The sequence below is a fragment of the Amphibalanus amphitrite genome, unplaced genomic scaffold (assembly GCF_019059575.1).
Source record: "Amphibalanus amphitrite isolate SeventyFive unplaced genomic scaffold, NRLGWU_Aamphi_draft 001513F_arrow, whole genome shotgun sequence".
Classification (NCBI taxonomy): Eukaryota; Metazoa; Arthropoda; class Thecostraca; order Balanomorpha; family Balanidae; genus Amphibalanus; species Amphibalanus amphitrite.
In genome coordinates this window covers 64,018-81,649 of record NW_024883006.1, presented here as the reverse complement: position 1 = coordinate 81,649, position 17,632 = coordinate 64,018, and the positions used below count along the sequence as shown (strand labels likewise).

The 17,632-nt window shown below is 56.4% G+C and overlaps 1 protein-coding gene across 35 annotated transcripts in view; it reads left to right on the top strand.

The window, feature by feature from the left end:
- The window catches only part of LOC122373537 (Down syndrome cell adhesion molecule-like protein Dscam2), a 117,583-nt gene that overhangs the window by 53,193 nt on the left and 46,758 nt on the right, over positions 1-17,632 (top strand). For 30 of the 35 annotated variants that reach the window (XM_043351681.1, XM_043351700.1, XM_043351706.1 and 27 more), the window contains 6 exons: positions 691-872; positions 1,450-1,578; positions 1,851-1,976; positions 2,306-2,450; positions 2,793-3,055; positions 3,416-3,577. In XM_043351681.1, coding sequence (XP_043207616.1) covers positions 691-872; positions 1,450-1,578; positions 1,851-1,976; positions 2,306-2,450; positions 2,793-3,055; positions 3,416-3,577 — 1,007 coding nt within the window. Of the gene's footprint in view, positions 1-690; positions 873-1,060; positions 1,066-1,449; positions 1,579-1,850; positions 1,977-2,305; positions 2,451-2,792; positions 3,056-3,415; positions 3,578-4,478; positions 4,767-5,506; positions 5,792-17,632 lie in introns of those variants that run through there. The other 5 variants (XM_043351687.1, XM_043351708.1, XM_043351682.1 and 2 more) reach the window with 3 other exon arrangements.

Genomic DNA, 17,632 nt, shown 5'->3' with positions numbered 1-17,632 from the left:
ATCGGCGTGGCGTATGATCGGGCTGGTATCAAGTGCTGCTGTCTCGGTTATCGGTCAGTCCCCCGGGTTCTGCCGTGGCATCTAACGGTAAGTAAATGTTCATACGGAGCTTTCATACGCATCTCCAAGGTCATCAATCAGGTCAGTTCTGCGGTTCTGCTTGGTGTTGTTGGGTGCGGTGGGGCTTCAGCTAGTGTATGCTGACCAAGGCTTGACACAGATATTGGATAGAGGTACAACCTGTAGATTGTTTGAACCATAATTGATCTTACGATGCTTCGAACTGTTTAAAGTTAGTCACTCTTTATATCGTTTCTTCTGTTTCGCTGTAAAATTCCTCATGCAAACGTACCTATCACGCATAATTTATTGGAAAGTTGTTGGAAGTATCACAATGGTTATGGCGTTTAAATACAATTTTGATGTTCTTGCTTGTCCCTATGTCGTCTTTTTGCGAACATTGTCATCTCTATAATATTGTATTATTATTGTTCCACATTGAAACATCCGATAAACGTTCTTTCCACTTAACAATTGCAAAGTCCCACGGTTGTCCTCTGGCTACTCTAGTACTCTCCTCGCGTCGTGTGTTCCACTCCGCCCTGTCTCCCCTCTCTCCCCTCCCGCTGCTGACCGACTGTGCCCGGCCGGCGGTCTGCTGACCTCCCCTCTCCCCGCCCCGCCGGTCAGGTGGTTCAAGTTTGAGGAGGGCAGCTCGCGTCGGCGGCCCGTTCAGCTGGACGACAGGGTCCGCCAGGTGGCTGGCACCCTCATCATCCGCGAGGCGCGCGTCCAGGACTCGGGGAAGTACCTCTGTCAGGTCAACAACACCGTCGGAGGCGAGAGCGTCGAGACCGTGCTCACCGTCACTGGTGAGTCAGGGAGGGTAACGGGACCGTGGGTATTGGGACCGTGCTTACCGTCACTGGTGAGTCGGGGAGGGGCCGTGCTCACCGGCACTGGTGAGTGGGTAATGGGACCGTGCTCACCGTCACTGGTGAGTCAGGGAGGGGCCGTGCTCACCGTCACTGGTGAGTCAGGGAGGGGCCGTGCTCACCGTCACTGGTGAGTCAGGGAGGGGCCGTGCTCACCGGCACTGGTGAGTCAGGGAGGGGCCGTGCTCACCGTCACTGGTGAGTCAGGGAGGGGCCGTGCTCACCGGCACTGGTGAGTCAGGGAGGGGCCGTGCTCACCGTCACTGGTGAGTGGGTAACGGGGCCGTGCTCACCGTCACTGAGTCAGGGAGGGTAACGAGACCGATTCACCGTCAGTGGTGAGTCAGGGTAACAGGGATGGGACGGGAGCGTCAAAATCGTTCTCATTGTCCATGGTGAGTGTGGGGGAGGGCGGGCCGTTATAGGGCTCACTGTGGCTGTTTTCATTAGGCATTTATGGGGCTGGTAAAGGTACTATGTTTTTCCCTGACTATCGACCCCCTGTTCGTTTCAGCGCCGCTCTCGTCTTCCATCACGCCGCCGTCCCAAGTGGTCGACTTCGGCAAACCGGCCCAGTTCACCTGCACCTACAAGGGCAACCCCGTCAAGGCCCTCTACTGGATGAAGGATGGCGTCAAAATCGGTACGGCCAACAGCACTACTACTGACCTCTGCAGCTGTGAACATGTGCTGTCGATAAGATGACCCCCCATTATCGCGTTAGGGAACGGCGACGCCTGAACTTGCCCTTTGAATCATGCTGCTGCATTTTGAATTTTGATGCCAGTCTTATGCCAGACGACTACAGCATGAAGGCTAGTCACTTCTTTTCTGTCATGTATTGTGTCACTTCCGGCCTTCCGGCTCCCACTGACCCCGCTGACTGACCTGCCGCTTCTGTCCACCTGTCCGCAGGTCACGACGAGCCGACGCTGTCGATCCGCGCCGTCACCAAGTCCGACAAGGGCATGTACCAGTGTTTCGTCATCAACGACCAGGAGAGCGCGCAGGCCACTGCAGAGCTGCGGCTCGGTGGAAAGTGTGAGTACCCCTGTGGGGAAGGGGTCACTGTGTTAGTATGGGGAGGTGCGGCTCGGTGGAAAGTGTGAGTAACCCGGGGGGGAGGGGTCACTGTGTTAGTACGGGAAGCTGTGGCTCGGTGGAAAGTGTGAGTACCCCTGTGGGGGAAGGGTGAAGTACTGTGAAGTATTTAGTACGGGGAGGTGCGGCCCGGGGAGAAATGTGGGGGCCGCTCAGGGTGTGTTTCACTGACAGTCTGACGTCTGTCTGACGCTGTGTGTGACGCTGTGTGTGACTGTGCGTGTGACGGTGTGTGTGACGGTGTCTGACGCCGCGTTCCCCGTCGCCAGTCGACCCGCCGGCGCTGGTGGAGACGTTCGAGGCCCGCCAGCTGGAGCCCGGCATCTCCACCCACCTCAAGTGCGCCGCCACCGGCGACCCGACGCCCGAGATCACCTGGTTCATTGACGACACGGAGACCACCAGCCGAGACCGGTTAGAGGCCGTGCGCGGGGACGTGCAGCTGACACTGGTTACACAGGGTGACCCACGGTATACAGAAACGGAAGGGGCGTCAGGTCGAATGTTGTCGATGGTGAAGGGGTCTTTTTTGTCACGGCCATTTTTGCGCCTACTCCAATTATTTGCACATATACGTACTACCTATATTGTGTAATGTATGCCTCTTAACTTCACCATTGCATGTTTGAAATAATGTTCTCAGTAACTTGTAGCGTATCGTACTGGAGCGTCGCTCTGCGGGTCCGGTACGACTGGGGCTGTGCTGTCTCTGACCGTCTCTGACCGCCACTGACCGCCGGCGTGCCGCGTGGCCAGGTTCCAGGTGAGCCACTCTCGCGGTCCGGCCGGCACCGTCGTGTCCTTCCTCAACGTCACCAGCATCCTGACCAACGACGGCGGCCTGTTCAAGTGCCGCGCCGCCTCCAAGGTGGGCGCCGCCGAGCACCAGGCGCGCATCGACGTGCGCGGCCTGCCGCACGTCAAGCCCATGAAGAAGATGTCGGTGGTGGCCGGCGAGACGCTGATCAAGACGTGCCCGGTGGCCGGCTACCCGATCGACACCATCACCTGGGAAATGAGTGAGTGGGGCGCGCACAGGGCGCAGGACCGCCCCGGTGCCGAACCCGGCCGGCCGAGGGCGGTCGATAGGTGGACGATATGTGACGTAGAGGTAGCCAATGTGCTCGGAGCCGCCCATTTGAACTTATGCATATTCTACACGGGCTGCTCATTTGGAATTACCGATTGAAGGGCGTGCTTCTGATAAATGATATTGTTGTTTTGTTATCTGTAAAACAGTTGAATCTGCCCATCCACTATGTAATGTCATGCATGCCGGGGCTCAAGGCGTATTCTGCCCGCGTCTCTATGTCGGCAGCTAACCCCGTTACCCCGTTACCCGCTCCCGCCGCTCACGGTACCCTGTTCTCCGCCGGCAGACGCGCGCGTGCTGCCCCGTGACGCGCGCCAGAAGGTGTTCCCGAACGGCACGCTGATCATCACCAACGTGCAGCGCCAGTCGGACCAGGGCACGTACACGTGTGTGGCGCGCAGCACGCACGGCTACATGGCGCGCGCCAACCTCGAGGTGCTCGTCATGGGTGAGTGCAGGGGCGGGGACGGGGGGGGGGGGGCGCCGGCCGGACCGACACTCAGATACCGCACACTCAACACAACACGGTCTATGTGCGACCTCAGGTCACATGGACTTAGTGGAGGCAACAGATAGATCACTTGTGATAGGCTAATCTGAGCGGCGCCTTTCTACCATTGTATAGACAAAGTCGAAATATTTTATCCGATAATAAACACCAGTTTATAACATTTTCTATGCTTATAGATCGAGTTAAATCGCACAATATTTTTTATTACCATGGACATTGGACTAGCTTGCATTCGCGTAGTTTGCCTGTCACTTTTTGCATTAAGATGTCAGGAACACTATGAAACGAATTGCCTATTGGATTAGGATGAGGCTAGTGATGACTGGCTTTCTCACTATTTTTCGTCGCTGCCTCTGAGTTACGTTCTAGTTAGGTCTGACCATCGTGAAGGAACTGATATCGGCGATCACCAGACGCCATCGATCCACGCTCGGGACCGGCCGGCGCCTTGCTGGGGTGTGCTCTATAGTTAGGCCTCGCCACATGACATTGAAGGTTGATTTATGCGATTGATGACTTCGTAATAAGTCGCTTAATACGGTTTAGAGAAACAGAAATGTCGAGTGGCATCTAAATGACTCTTTTTGTGATAATTATTTCTTAAAAGATGAAAGTGAAAGCAGTTAAGCTATTGTTTAATTTCTGTTCTCACATTGCTCTAAGCACTGCAGTTTGTCATGCTCCAAACGGGAGTGTAGGCGCGCGCGCGTGTGTGTGTGTTCGTCTGACCGCCTTTTCCAGTTGTGCGCGGGTCGGCCGGCCCGCCCGCCGCCGGTAGCCGGTCGGTCGGCCCGCCGGCCGCCCCGCTCGGCCCCGTCACAGCCCCCGCCCGGCGCAGAGCCGCCGCAGCTGGCGCCGTTCGCGTTCGATGCCGGTCTGCGCGTGGGGGATCTGGTGACGGCCACGTGTGTGGTGCGCGCCGGCGACTCGCCGCTGACGCTGCGCTGGCTGCGCGACGGCCGTCCGCTGCCGCCGGCCGCCGAGGGGCTCGTCACGCGCGACACCGGCGACCGGCTCAGCGTGCTGCTCATCCCGCACGTGCGCGCCGCACACGTGGGCCGCTACACGTGCCAGGCCAGCAACGCGGCCGGCGCGGCGCGCCACTCGGCGACGCTGGTGGCCCGAGGTAGCGCCGCCGGCCGCTCCCACTGACGCACCGCACGGGTTCGGGCTGACTTGTGGATACCGGAGCTAACCTCTCGCCGCCCCGACTCCTCCCGCCGATCGCCGACGGCACTCCTGGTCCGGGGGAGCCGCTCCCGGCCAGGCTTCAGCCGGCCGGGAGCTCGCAGCCGAGACCCCAGCTCCCGCCGCAGCCCTGCCGGGGTACAGCCGAGACCCAGCGCCGCCGCCCGGCCCAGTGTGCCCCGCCCGACCGCCCTGTGAGGCCGGACCGTCCGTGGAGCCGCCCGCCCTTCCGCCCGGCAGATCAGTCTGAGCTGGTCCCTGACAAGGGGCTGTCGGCAGTCGCCGGCCATCGTCCAATACCTGAGGGCCTTTGACTGAAAGGGAATCACGCAGGATGACTAGGAAAGCTGTGTGTAGTTTCATCGCCAAATCTGAGACACAGCCTTGAGCTCTCGCTGCACTCGCCTGAATGGCGGTGCCGGCTCTGTGGCCCGTATCACTGCTTCTGGCAACGTCTAGTTCATCTGTGGTTCTAGTCATCTTACCAGGCGCAGTCGATCGAGGACTGGTGGTCTCCTCCCCTGGTGTGTTGGCTAAATTAGTCATCAACCGAGATGTAGGGGCGCATCGTTTGTAATAGAGGTTCGCCGTAGCAGCTCACTGAAACGATGAGCGGTAAGCTCATTGGTGCAGTGTCCGTCTGCGCAGGCCGTCCTCTGACCGCCGGGCCGCCCCCAGAGCCGCCGGAGATCGTGCCGTTCGCCATGGAGGCGGCGCTGCGCGTGGGCCAGGACGCCACCCTGCTGTGCAGCGCCTACAAGGGAGACACGCCGCTGGCGGTGACGTGGACGGTGGACGGGGCGCCGGCGGCGGGCCGGCCGGGCGTGCAGGTGCTGCCGGCCGGTGCCCGCTCCAGTCTGCTCACGGTGCCTTCGGTGGGCGCCGAGCACAGCGGGCGGTACACCTGCACGGCCAGCAACGCGGCCGGCACGGCCACTCACTCGGCGCGGCTGGACGTGCGCGGTCAGTCGGCCACAGGGACCGCCGCGCGCTGATCTGACCCGGACACTGCCCGGAACCCAGGATGGATCCCTGATCAGCCTACCCTAGATCGCCGTGCCTTATTTCAACCGAATTCCACCTTTCTCCATTTGTCTTAAAAAGGTTTGATTCGTAGTGCCTCCTCCGACGGGCCAGGAGTTTTCACCGGTAGACTGGTGGGGTGACCACAAGAGTCATAAGAGGCTCCGTTCTACGTGGACGCTCCTGTGAGCCCAGCTCGGGCCAGCCAGCAGGGACGGCTCGCCGCTGACGTTGTCACCCACTGTTTCCATCAGCTGGCGCAGTCTCCACTTGATACCCTCATCGGCATACGCCAGTCGCACGAAGACAGACGGTGGTCGTCTCGACGGGGCTCTTTGTTTGCCTCGAAACAGTTTCCTTTTTCCATCTAGTTTGGCATCAACGCAAGCATCCTAATTCGTTTGACGAAGCGCCACGTGGGCATCAAGTGGCTGACACCTGGCTCCGCGCGTATTGTCAGAGGTGCCGGAGATAATGCCGTTCGGCGTCGACGCCCCGCTCAGCTCCGGCGAGACGGTGGCGCTCGTCTGCAGCGTCAAGAAGGGAGACACTCCGCTGACCATCAGCTGGGCGTTTGAGGGCGGGCCGGTGCCCGAGGGGCTGGCCGTGCGGGTGATCCCCACGGGCGCCCGCAGCAGCTTCCTCTCGGTGGAGGCGGTGGGCGCGGCGCACAGCGGCCTCTACACGTGCACCGCCGCCAACGCGGCCGGCGCCGCCTCCCATACGGCCAGGATCACAGTGAAGGGTCAGTGGTGTGCGCGGCGGACTGGTGGCCCTCGGACACCCATCCTGTGCCCGCGATCCCCGCATCCAACCAGGAACCACGCGTCTCTCTACTGCCTCTGAGCTGTGTGTTCACCAGTCTGGCTGGATGTCGCTGATGGTGTTCTGGTAACGACCTGATGGTCAGCGGTCGGTGGCCAGGCGGGCGTGGTGGTCTCCAGGAACATGTACGAACCATATCCCTGTTTCTCGCATATCATTGTATCCGCTTTCGGAACCTGCACCAAACTGACGCTCAAAAGATCACTCAGACTGATTCCCGGTCCACCGTTCAGAGGTTCCCGAGGTGGTGCTGTTCTCGGATGCCCTGGAGGCTCCACTGAGCACGGGAGAAGACGCCGCTTTGACCTGCCGAGCCAGCAAGGGCGATACTCCGATGACGCTATCCTGGACCTTCGACGGACGTCCCGTCACCTCTGAAATGGGAGTGAATGTGATATCGGCGGGCGCCCGGACCAGCTTCCTGACGATCCAGTCTGTCGGGGCGGCCAACAGCGGGGAGTACACCTGCACCGCTGCCAACGACGTGGGGGAGGCCTCCCAGTCGGCCCGGCTCACGGTGAAGGGTCAGTGAGCGATATCGCTTCAAGAGCTCCCCCCCCCCCCCCTATTCTTATACCACTTCACAATGTGTCCTATCTTGTCATGCTTATCCATATCCTGGTGGCAAAAAGTCCTCGCCTTTTTGTTGACTTTGCCATATCTTTGCTCTTAATTGACTCGATCTCCTGGGCGACTCCGTAGAGGCGCCGGAGATCGTTCCCTTCAGCATGGACGCGCCGCTCAGTACGGGAAGAGACGCGGCTTTGACCTGCAGTGTGGCCAAGGGAGACACGCCCATGACTATCGAGTGGACATTCGAGGGCCGGCCGGTCAGCAGTGAAATGGGCGTGCTGGTGCTCCGCGCGGGCTCCCGTACCAGCTTCCTGACGATCGAGTCTGTGGACGGAAGTCACAGCGGACTGTACACGTGCACAGCTACGAACGCGGTGGGCGCGGCGGTCCACTCGGCGCGGCTCACCGTCAAGGGTCAGTGGCGAGCTGGGCCAGCGGAAACAGCAGACGGTGCATGGCAACCTTATTTTCCTGAAAATGACTACTATATCCGTCATCCTCATTCCTCATTGATCCAGACAAACTTCTGTTCCTGCATTTACATGCCACGGTATTTCATTATGTAGGCTCCTGGTGTACGCGTGTCTGGTGTGAGGGGCTCTCGCTGGTCCGCTCTGGCGGCTGACGTCGGCGGTCGGTTGGCAGAGGCGCCGCAGCTTGTGCCGTTCACGGTGGACGCGCCGCTCAGCGTCGGTCGCAGCGCCACGCTGCTCTGTAACGCGTTCAGAGGGGACCCACCGCTGACGCTGGCGTGGACTCGGGACGGACGCCCGATCTTGGACACGGCCGGGGTGCGGGTGGTGGACGCCGGGCTCCGGACCAGCGTGCTCACCATCGAGTCGGTGGCGGCGGCCCACAGCGGACGGTACACGTGCACGGCCACCAACCCGGTGGGCGCTGCGGCGCACTCGGCGCGGCTCACTGTCCAGGGTCAGTTGGCCGCACGGTGGGGACGGGCGACGGCGAGTGGTGATCGATCTGCCGCGATGCATGTCGGTGGAGTCCTTTATCCTTCTTCAGCTTCCGTAACTCTGGCTGTCCGTCCTTGCACCCGTTCTGCTGGTGATCAGACGTCTGGCTCGACAGAGGCGCCTGACATCGTCCCATTCAGTATGGAGTCACCACTTAGTACCGGAGAGGACGTCGCGCTCGCCTGCAGCGTCAAGAAGGGGGACACGCCCATGAACATCACGTGGACGTTTGAGGGCGGCCCGCTGGGCGCCGAGCTGGCCGTGCGCGTGCTGTCGGCCGGGCCTCGGTCCAGCTTCTTGGCAGTGCCGTCCGTGGGGGCGGCCCACTCCGGCGTCTATACGTGCACTGCCTCCAACGCGGCCGGACGGGCGTCCCACTCGGCGCGGATCACCGTCAAGGGTCGGTCAACTGCGACAGCTGTGCGCCTTAGACGGCACTCGGCCCCTGTACTCTTCTGCATCACGGTCCAATGTGACTTCCTGTATCCACAACACGTGTTCTGTAACTATCGTCCCCACTTCTGTTTGAATATTATCTTGACGTTTGGTTGGGCTGGTTGGTTCATCAGGGGCGCCGGAGATCGTTCCCTTCAGTATGGACGCGCCGCTCAGTACGGGAAGAGACGCGGCTCTCACCTGCAGTGTGGCCAAGGGAGACACGCCCATGACCATAGAGTGGACCTTCGAAGGCCGGCCGGTCGGCAGTGACATGGGTGTGCATGTGTTGTCGGCCGGACCCCGCACCAGCTTCCTGGCCATTCAGTCGGTGGGGGCGGCTCACAGCGGCGTGTACACCTGTACCGCCATTAACGCGGTGGGCGCGGCAACCCACTCCGCATCGATAGCGGTCAAGGGTCAGTGGCACGAACTTCAGCCAACAGGTGTCTCCTGTAGAATGGTTGTTGCTGCTTGAAATGTCTTGATTCGTTTCATATTTGTTTCTCCAATGCCTCTGCTATGTTTTGTTCAATGGTTGTTTCATTCACCTTGCACAACGTCGCCTGGCTTTCGGCATAGTGTACTGTGCGCTTCCTACTTTAAGCAAGAAGTCAAGTGTGGTTGAAAAGAGCATGCATGATCGCTCCTTGTAGAATCCAATGTCCCTAAGCCACCAATCCTTCCGCACGGGCGGCGGCATCCTGATGAGCCAGTTGTGATGAAAGCTTTAGCTCCATAATCCTTTGATTTCTAATTGCTGGCAATGTTTCACTTCAGAGGCGCCAGCGATCGTGCCTTTCGAGTTGAAGGAAGCGCTCAGCCTGGGCCAGGACACGGCTCTCACGTGTAACGTTTTGCGCGGCGATCTGCCGCTGACCATCACCTGGGAGGTGGACGGCGGCGCGGTGGACGGCCTGCGCTCGGCGCGGGTCATCTCCGCCGGACCGCGGATGAGCATCCTGACGCTGCGGTCAGTCGGCGGGGACACTGGCGGCCTGTACACGTGCACCGCCGAGAACGCCATCGGCCGCGCCACCCACTCGGTTCGGCTCACGGTCAAGGGTTAGTGAGCTGTCGGCCCGGCAGTGCCACTCTCTTCCAGTCCTCGACTCCTCGTCCACCTTTCGGTGTCCTTTTCTGGTGCTACCCGCCTCCACTTCATTCACCCAGTTTCATCCTCGCTTGTTTGCGTCCTTACGCTCACTCTGGGCTGGCAGAGGCACCCGAACTTGTGCCATTCGATGTTGTCGCTCCACTGAGCACGGGAGAAGACGCTGCTTTGATCTGCCAAGCGAGCAAGGGCGATACTCCGATGACGCTTTCCTGGACCTTCGACGGACGTCCCGTCACCGCTGAAATGGGAGTGAATGTGATATCGGCGGGCGCCCGGACCAGCTTCCTGACGATCCAGTCTGTCGGGGCGGCCAACAGCGGGGAGTACACCTGTACCGCTGCCAACGACGTGGGGGAGGCCTCCCAGTCGGCTCGGCTCACGGTGAAGGGTCAGTGTGCCGGGAGCCCGCATAAGTGCACACTACGCATCCACTGACCTGGACTCCTCTTGTGCTTCCAGTGTCCCATATTTTAGTGTATCCTGTTGATCCGTTGGCTTGTTATCCTCTTGTCCAGCTTTGTTCCAGATCATTATTTTGCGTTCGCTTTACTTTTGGTTGCAGAGGCGCCTGAGATCTCGCCTTTTAGCATGGAGGGCCCTCTGAACACGGGCGAAGACGCAGCGCTCACTTGTCGAGTCGGCAAGGGCGACACCCCACTGACCCTGGACTGGGCGTTTGAGGGCCGGCCCGTCACCCCCGATATGGGCGTGCTGGTGATCCACGCCGGCTCCCGAATCAGCGTGCTGACCATCGAGTCTGTGGAGGCGGCTCACAGCGGAGCGTACAGTAGGTCTATTAAAAAAGTCCCCAGCACCAGTGGGCGCTGCCTTCGCTGAGCCGAACCCCCGTCTGCCTGTCCCATATCGCGCCGGGCTCAGGTCAGATAGGGTCAGCGGGACCGCTCGGTCCGGCCCGCGGGCGGTGGACGGGCGGCCGGTAACGCTTTCCGCCAGCCAGCTGTTGAATCCAACACAGGGGACGGCCGCCGCTCAGCGCAGCGAAACCGGTGTTGAAGAATGGCAGTAGATGTTCATGGCCACAATGATTATGAGAAAGTCATTGTTAGCCCGTGCCCCGCAGGAATGCCTATGCACGCCCTGTTGGAGGGAAAATGGGGATTGATCATCATTCTTATAACTCAGCTTTGGGCATTTAAGTGGCATTCGAAGTAGCGTCAAAAGTAGCAAAAAGAAGAAGAAATATACTTCAGCCAATTTTAGATCGGGTCAGAGCCAGAGGTCATGTCACCAGAGGTCATCGGTGGTAAAATTTTGCTTCGACAGGGTGCGTTGCGCGCACCGGTGCATTGGGTTTCCAGTTTCCATGGAAACATCAACAGACTCGGGAGCTCGCAACGCTAGCGTGGAGCCGAATTCATATCAACCGCCGCAACAATGCAGCAGCGCAGCGCAGCGTGCTGCAACGCGGGGCCGTGAAACACCGCCCAGGGCTATCCATGTGTCAGGACGTGATGGGCTCGGCCCCAGCGGAGCATGAGGTCCAGGACTCCCGCCCAGGCCCCCTGTCTCCCCCTAATTCCTGTCATCCTTCCCACTCTGAAATCGGCCGAGCCTAACCTAACACAACAATCAGCTCGTTTACCGCTATGTCTGAATAATATTGTCAGATTTAATAAAGGCGAACGGCTTAGCACGTAAATAACAGCAACTGCCACCATCGGTATTATGTGAAAACCAATTGCTTTTCCACAAACACTTAAAAGTTTTTAGCTTAAAACTTGCTTGAAATTAATTTTTACCAGCCTCGTGTTCCTCTTATCAAAAAACGCTTCGAATGAATCAAAAGTTGATCTTTAAAGGTCATTTGAAAAATTTGGGCTATGTTCAAAGACCTGACCTGACCAGAAATGGTCATGATGCATAGCAGGATATTAGATTCGTATCGTGGAACTTTAAGAACACTTTAGATAATTTCATAACTTAAGCATGTCTATCAAAAATAATTATGACATGGCTCATATATAAGCTGGGTGTGTGATCATGCTTACTAGTATGTTTAACGCAACTAATGTAATGTTCTAAACTAATCCAACTAATAATGTTCTATTGGACACAATTTCTATACTTAATTTATTCTCCCGGATTTCATATTTTTATTAATGACACCTTGACGATGTCGAGCAAAAAAACGCTTAGCAGATTTAACAGCCTGAGATACATTCAGTATAAGGAAGGGTCAAGGGTGCTAGATCCCTTCCGTCCTCGCTATCCTCAGGAAAAAAACAATCCGCATCGCCCCTAGTCTTCATGCTTCCCTCTCTGGACTGGAGGTCACCCCACCAGCCAACCTGTAGTTGATGTCGGATCCATTCCAGGACACATAATCCTCTTCGGGTGACCGTTTGGGAGACGGCTGGACCGTCCCGACAGGGCAATCGTCCCACGGGAACAGTCTCGCTTCCGCAGATCACTGTCGCTGGCTCGCACAACCCAATTACTACACCAGAGCAAAGTTATGTCATAGCTCTGCAAGGGCCTTTTCAGACTGAAAAAGATGGCTCCCAACAAAACAAACAATTTTCTCATTCAGTATTGTATCTCATCAAGCACCACATGTTTTCAGAGTGTTTATTATGCGTTCCGTCCAAAAAAAGCGCAGTTCAATTTTCTCCCATTGACTTGAGCGATCTCAAAATTGACCAGGCCTTTCTGTCAATAATGTCAAACTTGCAAAGTCAACGTTTCAAATACATATAGTGTTGCCCATTGAAATCGCTGAAAGTTCTAAAGCGATCGGTTAGTCGGTGTATTTAGATATGATGAGCACAGGAACTTTCCTTGAGGTAAGGTCACTTGACGTGACCTGGTGTTATGACCTTGAATTGAAAGACTTGGGCGAGAAAAATGGGTTATTTGAAATATGAAAATGCTAGATTTTAACAATAATTGCAAACACTATCCCGGCCAAATAGTGAGTGAGAAGGGAGCGATCCCCCAACCCCATGTTTAGCTCCTATAATTGAGCTAGCTGCTAGAGCCTTGCGGAAAAAAAAACAAGCGCTTGCATCGTTACGTGACGCAGCGACTGGTACCCTATTTTAAAACATCAGTGACCTCTTAGGGCAGGTCAAGGGCCCCAAGGCATTCGATCGGTTTTTGGTAAATAACTTCGCAAACATGGTCGCATTATCGTCATTTCGATACAATCGTGTTTTCTGTTCTCAGACGCGTCGATTTATACAGGGTATATTGGATTTATATGCTTTTTTGTTCAGGTGAAGCAATTTAGAATGTTTACCTGAGGTCAATGTCATGTTAGGGCAACACAGGTCACGAAGCTGTTGAAAGGAGGACATGTTGCATAACATTTGATTCGGCAAGCTTGCAAAGTCCAAAGATGGCTGTCCCGACTGGCTAGCTCATTTTGATCGGGAGTTATTGACGAAGCACTCCTATCACCCTAGTGACGTCATAAATGACGTCACGCAAGGTGAACAATGCAAAAGTGAAGCATTAGACCTTGCCAAGAATGTATGAAGTCACGATTTGAAGTGCTTGAGGTGTAATTTTAGATCATTTCCGACGCCAAATTAACAGTTTCCATATTTCTCCATTATGCTTGACACTAAGTGCATTGCGGATTTGCATCATTTTATAACTGACAACCGTGCAGAGGTTTACTTAACCCTCGCCGGATCTATTGGTTTTCTACATACGCGCCGGCCGAGGGGGGGGGGGGCGGGTACGACCCCCCCCCCCTCGCCATTTCGCCCCAGGTGGAGCTAGCGCGTTGCGGAAAAAAACGAGCGTGTGCGCCGTTACGAGACGCAGAGATTGGTACTCGATTTTAAGGTCCTAGGTCAACCGGTGACCTCTGAGGTCAGGTCAAGTGCCCCAAGGTACGGTTCAGTTTTTGGTGAATAACTTCGCAAAAAACGGCCGCAGAGCCACGATTTTGGCAGCATCGTGTGCGCCTTGCTCAGGCGCGTCGAATGATATACTTTTTGTCCGGGTCAGGTCAACTTGGGGTGTTGACCTCAGGTCAAGGTCAGGTCAGCACCCCCAGGTCACGAAGTTGGTCGAAAGAGGTCATGTTGCATATCATTCGATTCGGCAGGTCTTCCTGAGTCCATTGGTGGCTTTCCCGACTCGCTAGCTCAATTTGATCGGGAGTTATTGACGAAAAACTAATATGACCTTGATGACGTCATAAATGACGTCACGCAAGGTTAACATTGCAAAGTGACGCATCTAACCTTGCAAGGAGTGCATCAAATCACGATTATGTGTGCTTGAGGTAGTTGGAGATCGTTCCCGGCGCCAGAACAGCAGTTTTCATTTTTCCCCATTGACTTATACCTAATGGTGAGGTCACGAAAATGACCTGACCTCATAAGACCTTTAGGAAAAATCCGAGATATACAAGCTGTGAGACTCATAATGGATACTAGATCCTGCAAGTTTCATTTCCCTGTGACATCTCCTCTGGCAGTGAGGGCGTTGCGAAGTTACGACATCTGAAGACCGTGCAGAGGCTCACTTATGACGCCATAGGTCAGTGACCTGACCTGACCCAAAATGCGGTTGGTGTCAAAAGATCCGGCTTGAATCAAAGGCTAGGTATGCCAAGTTTCAGCTTTCTATCGTCAGCGTGTTCGGAGCTATCGCGAAAAAACCTATTGGGGGCGGCACCCGCCCCCCCCCCCTCGGCCGGCGAGGGTTAACCCTCGCATGTGTGCGGCGTTTTCCAGCTTCTAATGTGTAGGGGGGGGGTCGGTTGGACCCCCCCCTTGCCGTTTGGCCCCTGATCGAGCTAGAGCTTCGCGGAAAAAACGAGCGAGTTGCCCGTGACGAGAGGAAGCCGATGATACCCAATTTTAAGGTCCTAGGTCATTGGTTGACCTTCCAGGTCAGGTCAATGACCCAAGGTCGGGAAAATCGGGACCTGCTAGAAAGTCGTAAAGTGTGGCTGCTAAGGGGTTTTTCGGGGTGCTGATCACGAATATCGTGTTAGTTTTGATCACAGATGATGTCTTTAAGCATTTAGACCAAGTCGGGTCAGGTCAGGTCAGGTCAACCAGTAGGCGTCGTGACGGGTATTAGTATTACGTGTCAACCGCCTCTGACAGCTTTGTAACATGTTACGAAGTCACCAAAACTACTTCGTAAATGTTCAAATGGTTGCTAAATTCGAATTCAGCTCCAAAAACTAGCCTAGAAACATGTAAAACTCGAAAAAGTGAACCGAGGTCACCAAAGGTCAATGACCTGACCTGACCTTCAGGTGACCTTGACACCCACCCTAATGCATGGGAGCAACATCAAATCACATGTTTGAACGTTTGAAACCACGAAAAGCTTGCAAACGCGCGGCTAATGCGAGCCGACATACGCGGAATCGCGATTCCGGCCAAACATGGTCTCGGAAAAGAGGTCACAGGTCAAAGGTCATTGGGGTCAGGGTCATGAAATTTTCAGGGTAGGTGTAAAATTGATCAATGCGAGGGTACTGAAAGTTTCGTCGCGATCGGCCGCTTTTTACGCGAGTTATTTGCGAAAAACCATGGGGGGGTCCATCCGACCCCCCCCCCCCTACACATGCGAGGGTTAAGACGCCATGGTTAAGTGACCTGACCTGAAAACGTGGTTGATGTCAAATGATCCGGCGTGAATCAAATGCAAGGCATATGAAATGTCAGCCTTCTATCATCAGTGTGCTTTGAGCTACCGCAAAAAATACATGGTGGCGGCATTCACCCCTTCTCGGCCGGCGAGGGTTAAACCTCGCTTCGAATTATTGCAGATAATGATGCAACCGAAAAACAAAGCATTTATCTGTGTCTAGAACGGCCGCTGACTTGTTGGACAAGATCCCCAATCTTGATTTGCTAGATGGGGATAAAATGCTGGGTATGTGATACATATATACCCCTCGATTTGCTCTCGCGCTATGTCTATTTTAATCATTACTGTCGCTTTTTTATCCGAGATGATGTCGCCGCTAAACGGGTTGTTTTGTTTGCTTGCTTGCGTTGAATGGTCATTACGGCTTATTGAAGGGTTATGATAGAATAGGAATGGGGCGAGGGAGGATATGCACTGCGTCTGCAGGTGTTTAATTTAGATCACAAAGGCATCATTTCCGGCATAGTGCAGAGTCACTATCTTCCCCCTGCTCTGCACTGCGGCATCTCTGCGCCCCTCACACGGCGTCCTCACTCCACGGCCGGCCGCCGCCAACTGACCCACTCGCCGGGCGCCGCGACCTGACCCGTGTCGCTGCCGCGGCCTGCGCAATAGAGTCGGGGCTGGAATCCGGGGGTTCGGCCGGCCGGCCGCCTCTGGAGCGGGGGACTTTTTTTGTAGACCTACTGTACACCTGCACCGCGGCCAACGCGGTGGGCAACGTGTCGTACACGGCGCATCTCACTGTGAAGGGTCAGCGAATCTCTAGATAGGAACCGGTTTTACTGTGACACTAATTGTTCGATGTCCTGCCTCCCTGCCACATTTCCCCCGTTCACTCCCTTAACATTAAGCCTGTCTTTTGCATATTATTTAGCTTGAACGCGATGCCTGGGTTCATTTGAATTTGCAGAAGCGCCGGAGATTGTTCCCTTCAGCATGGACGCGCCGCTCAGTACGGGAAGAGACGCGGCTCTCACATGCAGTGTGGCCAAGGGAGACACGCCCATGACCATAGAGTGGACCTTCGAGGGCCGGCCGGTCAGTAGTGAAATGGGCGTGCTGGTGCTCCACGCCGGCTCCCGGATTAGTGTCCTGACCATTGAATCTGTGGGAGCTAATCACAGCGGAAAGTATAGCTGCATTGCTTCTAACGCGGTGGGCAAGGCGTCGCACACGACAGCTATCACAGTGAAAGGTCAGTGACCTGACATTCAGATCACTGTAGGGTGCAAATGGAATCCGTTTACCTCTCCTTACTCTCTGCTTCCCTGGTGAATATTCCTAGCTGAAATATCCTGTCTACCACGATCACTTTATTTCATTATTTTTGTTCGTTATATGTACAACTATCGAATCTGATTTGCATGGTTCATCAGAGGCGCCGGAGATTGTTCCCTTCAGTATGGACGCGCCGCTGAGTACGGGAAGAGACGCGGCTCTCACCTGCAGTGTGGCCAAGGGCGACACGCCCATGACCATAGAGTGGACCTTCGAGGGCCGGCCAGTAGAGGAGCTGCAGAAGGTCCGCGTTATTTCGGGTGGCTCCCGTACCAGCCTCCTGACCGTCTCTTCTGTGGACGGAAGTCACAGCGGACTGTACACGTGCACGGCTACGAACGCGGTGGGCGCGGCGGCCCACTCGGCGCGGCTCGCCGTCAAGGGTCAGTGGCGAGCTGGGCCAGGGGAAAGAGCAGACGGTGCATGGCAACCTCATCTTCATGGAAATGCTACTGTATCCGTCATCCTCATTCCTCATTGATCCAGACAAACTTCTGTTCCTGCTTTTTACATGCCACGGTATTTCATTATGTAGGCTCCTGGTGTACGCGTGTCTGGTGTGAGGGGCTGTCGCTGGCCCGCTCTGGCGGCTGACGTCGGCGGTCGGTTGGCAGAGGCGCCGCAGCTAGTGCCGTTCACGGTGGATGCGCCGCTCAGCGTCGGTCGCAGCGCCACGCTGCTCTGTAACGCGTTCAGAGGGGACCCACCGCTGACGCTGGCGTGGACTCGGGACGGACGCCCGATCTCGGACACGGCCGGGGTGCGGGTGGTGGACGCCGGGCTCCGGACCAGCGTGCTCACCATCGAGTCGGTGGCGGCGGCCCACAGCGGACGGTACACGTGCACGGCCACCAACCCTGCGGGCCAGGCGGCGCACTCGGCGCGGATCACTGTCCAGGGTCAGTTGGCCGCACGGCGGGGACGGGCGACGGT